This window comes from Xiphophorus hellerii, chromosome 11 (assembly GCF_003331165.1).
Source record: "Xiphophorus hellerii strain 12219 chromosome 11, Xiphophorus_hellerii-4.1, whole genome shotgun sequence".
NCBI lineage: Eukaryota > Metazoa > Chordata > Actinopteri > Cyprinodontiformes > Poeciliidae > Xiphophorus > Xiphophorus hellerii.
This window is the reverse complement of record NC_045682.1, coordinates 7,408,893-7,413,818: the sequence shown is the minus strand read 5'-3', so window position 1 is coordinate 7,413,818 and position 4,926 is coordinate 7,408,893. Positions and strand designations below refer to the sequence as shown.

The 4,926-nt window shown below is 50.5% G+C and overlaps 1 protein-coding gene across 1 annotated transcript; it reads right to left on the bottom strand.

Moving 5' to 3' along the window:
- Positions 1 to 3,496: 3,496 nt before the first annotated feature.
- LOC116728807 (GRAM domain-containing protein 4-like) lies at positions 3,497 to 4,614 on the bottom strand. The gene has a single exon (XM_032577124.1). It carries the CDS (start codon positions 4,612 to 4,614, stop codon positions 3,736 to 3,738), a length of 879 nt encoding a protein of 292 aa, XP_032433015.1. The 3' UTR covers positions 3,497 to 3,735.
- Positions 4,615 to 4,926: the final 312 nt, after the last annotated feature.

Below are 4,926 nucleotides of genomic sequence, written 5' to 3'. Positions count from 1 at the left end.
GAAAAGCTCCGATCAAAACAAACAATACTAGTAATAATAATAATAATAATAATAACAATAATAATAATCAATGATAATAAATGTGAATTTGATTCTTCCGGTTTAAATTATTTTATCACCAGATTAAATGAGAAAATCTGATCAATGTGTGAGTGAGGAAGAGGAGGAGTGAGGAGGGGCGCAGGCTGCTCTACCTGGGCCTGCGGCGCCACGATCTGATTGGATGCTGGGAGAGACCAGTGTGTTCAAGTTGTGCTAAAAGCAGTTAGCCTGTCAGAAAGCTATGCTAGCCTAAAATAGCCTCAATGCTAAACATGTAGCAGCTAATGCTAATGTTAGCATTTATAATCACATTTCTACAGACGTTCCATGAAATTGTGAAGATAAAAGGATAGAAAAACATTTTGAACCTGAAGAACAGATTAAAAATGATAAATATCTTTGTTATTTATTTCTATGACTTGTGATGTAAAGCATCAAGAACTGCTGTTGCTGAAATGTGCCATAAAACAGGCTTTATACAGGAATCCTAGACTTGAATTTACTACCTATTTTTACTATCACTACAATATTTTTACTCCCATCCATCCATCCATCCATCCATCCATCCATCCATCCATCCATCCATCCATCCATCCATCCATCCATCCATCCATCCATCCATCCATCCATCCATCCATCCATCCATCCATCCATCCATCCATCCATCCATCCATCCATCCATCCATCCATCCATCCATCCATCCATCCATCCATCCATCCATCCATCCATCCATCCATCCATCCATCCATCATGCATGCATGATGGATGGGTTGGAGGTAGGATCTTAAAAAGGGAGGCACAGACTTCCCTCTCCCCAGCCACTTGTTCCAGTTCCTACAGGGGAATCCCGAGGCGTTCCCAGGCCAGCCGAGAGACATAGTCCCTCCAGCGTGTCCTGGGTCGTCCCCGGGGCCTCCTCCTGGTGGAACGTGCCCGGAACACCTCACCAGGGAGGCGTCCAGGAGGCATCCTGACCAGATGCCCAAGCCACCTCAATTGGCTCCTCTCGATGTGAAGGAGCAGCGGCTCTACTCTGAGTCCCTCCTGGATGACTGAGCTTCTCACCCTATCTCTAAGGGAGAGCCCAGACAACCTACGGAGAAAACCCATTTCGGCCGCTTGTATCTGTGATCTCGTTCTATCGGTCATGACCCAAAGCTCATGACCATAGATGAGGGTGGGAACGTAGATCGACCGGTAAATCGAGAGCTTCGCTTTTTCATTCAGCTCTCTCTTCACCACGACAGACCGGTACAGCACCCGCTTGACGGCAGACGCTGCGCCAATCCGCTTGTCGATCTCCAGCTCCCTTCTTCTCCCTCAATCGTGAACAAGATCTCGAGATACTTGAACTCCTCCACTTGGGGCAGGACACCTCCTACTCCCACCCCTCCACCCCCGACCCGGAGAAGGCACTCTACCCTTTTCTGGCTGAAGACCATGGACTCAGATTTGGAGGCACTGATCTTCATCCCAGCCGCTTCACACTCGGCTGCAAACCGCTTCAGCAAGAGCTGCAGATCACGACCTGATGAAGCCAACAGGACCACATCATCCGCAAAAAGCAGAGACGTGATCCTAAGGCCACCAAAAAGGATCCCCTCAACACCTTGGCTGGTCCAGTGTTGCACGACCAGGACGAAAACCACATTGCTCTTCCTGAATCCGAGGTTCAACTATCCGATAGAACCTCCTCTCCAAGACCCCTGAATAGACCTTGCCAGAGAGGTTTAAGAGTGTGACACTCCTGTAATTGGAGCACACCCTCCGGTCCCCCTTTTTGAACAGGGGGACCACCACCCCAATCTGCCAATCCAGGGGACCTGCCCCCAATGTCCATGCAATATTGCAGAGTCGCGTCAGCCAACACAACCCTACAACATTCAGAGCCTTAAGGAAATCCGGACGAATCTCATCCACCCCCGGGGCCCTGCCACCAAGGAGCTTTTTAAGCACCTCGGCGACCTCGTCCCCAGAGACTGAAGAGCCCAACCCAGAGTCCCCAGGCTCAGCTTCCTCAATGGAAGGCCCTCCGATTTTCCGCCTCCTGGTGCTCCTTCCGATTCTCCCTCGACGACTCCAGGTGGTCCCAGGGCTCCCTCAACGCCTCCAGGTGGTCCCAGGGCTCCCTCGACGCCTCCAGGTGGTCTCAGGGCTCCCTCGACGACTCCAAGTGGTCCCAGGGCTCCCTCGTCGCCTCCAGGTGGTCCCAGGGCTCCCTCGTCGCCTCCAGGTGGTCCCAGGGCTCCCTCGACGACTCCAGGTGGTCCCAGGGCTCCCTCGACGACTCCAGGTGGTCCCAGAGCTCCCTCGTCGCCTCCAGGTGGTCCCAGGGCTCCCTCGACGACTCCAGGTGGTCCCAGAGCTCCCTCGTCGCCTCCAGGTGGTCCCAGGGCTCCCTCGACGCCTCCAGGTGGTCCCAGGGCTCCCTCGTCGCCTCCAGGTGGTCCCAGGGCTCCCTCGTCGCCTCCAGGTGGTCCCAGAGCTCCCTCGTCGCCTCCAGGTGGTCCCAGGGCTCCCTCGACGCCTCCAGGTGGTCCCAGGGCTCCCTCGTCGCCTCCAGGTGGTCCCAGAGCTCCCTCGTCGCCTCCAGGTGGTCCCAGAGCTCCCTCGTCGCCTCCAGGTGGTCCGGCCCCTGCGCCGACATTGTCCGCCGGACCGGCCTTCAGGGATTCGTCTCCTGCGCCACCAACGTTGCCCCCTTGCTAGATGGATGGATAGTTTTGGCCCCACTTGGAGAACATTCAATCCCCATGAAGACAGAAGAGCCAAGGCTGGGTTCCCGAAGCTGCGGCAGCGGTTTGACACCCCCTATACCTTCTGGGCTAATTTACCCACCGACCTGCAGCTTAGGAAGCCCAGAAACACCTTCCTGAGCAGATGGATTACCACAGCAAGGGGCAGCCATCTTGCTGTGGCAATCCACATTTTAGAAAACAAAAGAAATGTTTTAATCACACCTTAGCAGAATATAGAGACCAATTAACTAAAGTTGTGATTTTAGACTGTGGCAGGAAGCCGGAGTACCCGGAGAGAAACCTGCAAACAGGAAACTACTTTTTGAAGAGAGGGGGCAAAGGTCAACTAGACAAGCCAAATAAACCAACAGTCATTTTGTTGGACTCTGGGATGAAGCCGGAGAGAACCCACTAATGCACTTGGAGAAAATGCAAACCCCATAAAGACAGAAGAACCCAGGCAGGAACTCAGACCCAGGCAAATGTCTTATTCAAAGAAAAGAAAAGAAATGTTTTAATCACACCTAAGCAAAATTTAGAAACCAATTAACTAAACAGTCTCAATTTCAGACTGTGGCAGGAAGCCGGAGCACCCGGAGAGAAACCTGCAAACAGGAAACCTGTCAAATCTTTTTACCTTTCAATCTAATAATTTAATTTAACTGAACACATCAGGATAAGTGTTCGGTCCCAGTCAGATTTCTCCAGCCTCAAATGGTCAATAATGATTTGTTCTGGGATTTTTTTATCTTCCGAATTTGTTATTTTTAGCTCCTCTCCAAAAGATCCTTGATCATGTTGAAGAGGAGGGGCTGGAGAAACTGTAACGTCAGGTGTGACTTCATTTCTTACCTTTTCCCACAGACATCTGCCGGTTGTTCCTTGCCGTTGAAACGCCTTTCCAAAACTAGTTGCTGCCGTCGTCCAGACAGACCTGGGACACACTTTGGTCTGCTACCTCCTCCTAACCCGACATCGCCACTTTTGCAAGGTCCCAATGAATCGAGAGCGTTGAGGGAGAAAACGCCTCTCTCTGGCACCGAGAAGAGCATTAGAAATGCTCCTTCGGGCCGTGCTCCATCGGGCCCTTGCCGTGGCAATCCATCTGCTCCACCAGGTGTTTCTGGGCTCCCTCAGCTGCAGGTCGGTGGGTAAACTAGCCCAGAAGTTGTAGGGGGTGTTAAACCGCTGCCGCAGCTTCGGGAACCTTTCGAAGATCAAGTCAATGATGAAAAACTTGATCCCTACAGAAACACCTAGGATTAAACCCAGCAGCTGGTATGGCAACACGCATGAGAAGAGCAAAACCAGCCAGAGTCCCACGTAGATCTTTACTGTGGGCTCTGGCCGGACCCAAATGCACAGATTTTTGATCTTCTCAAGCGTGTCGGCCATGTTTCCAAAAAGCTCCTGGGTTTTGTGAGCAGAATCGAAAGCCAAGTGGACCATATGTAAGACACCTGTGCCTTTCAGATGTTCCCCTGGCTCACACATGTCGGGTATGATGCTCCTCGGGATCCTCCAGCCTTTGGAAATTAAATAATTTATGGAAAGTTGGAGAATCACGAGGAGCACGATGGAGGAAATGGTCCAGCTAAACCACACTGTGCACATGTACAGACAGAAAAAACAGGCTGTCATGTACACAGAGTGCCAGCTGGATAAAGCAGACAGGTTGTTAAAAAATTGTGCCACAGGTCTGAAGTCTCGTTCCAGGCGTCTCATGTTCTTCGTGATCTTTATGGGGCTTAGTGGGTCCTCCCTCTCCACAATCGCCTTTGGTTGGAAACGGAGTTTCTCCCTAAACGCTCTAAGGCGATCGCGGATCTTCATCTTGGCTGCAGTTGTTCCTGGTCTCTCTGAAAGGTGTGTGGGCTCAATGTTGGAACCCAACACATTAAATCTTTAGAACTTCTTTGATCTATTGTGATGTACATGATGTCATCTATGACCTCATCAGTGAGCTCACTGGACTTCTGGGGCAAGGTCTTGCTTCTGATTGTTGCTATGGAAACGATCAGAACAGTTCTGAATGAGTCAAGCTGAAATAATGACTAAATACTTAAATATTAAGTAATATTTTTTATTTAACATGAAGAGATTAACAGTAGATTTCTACAAATTAGAATTTTTGCGTTTGTGGTT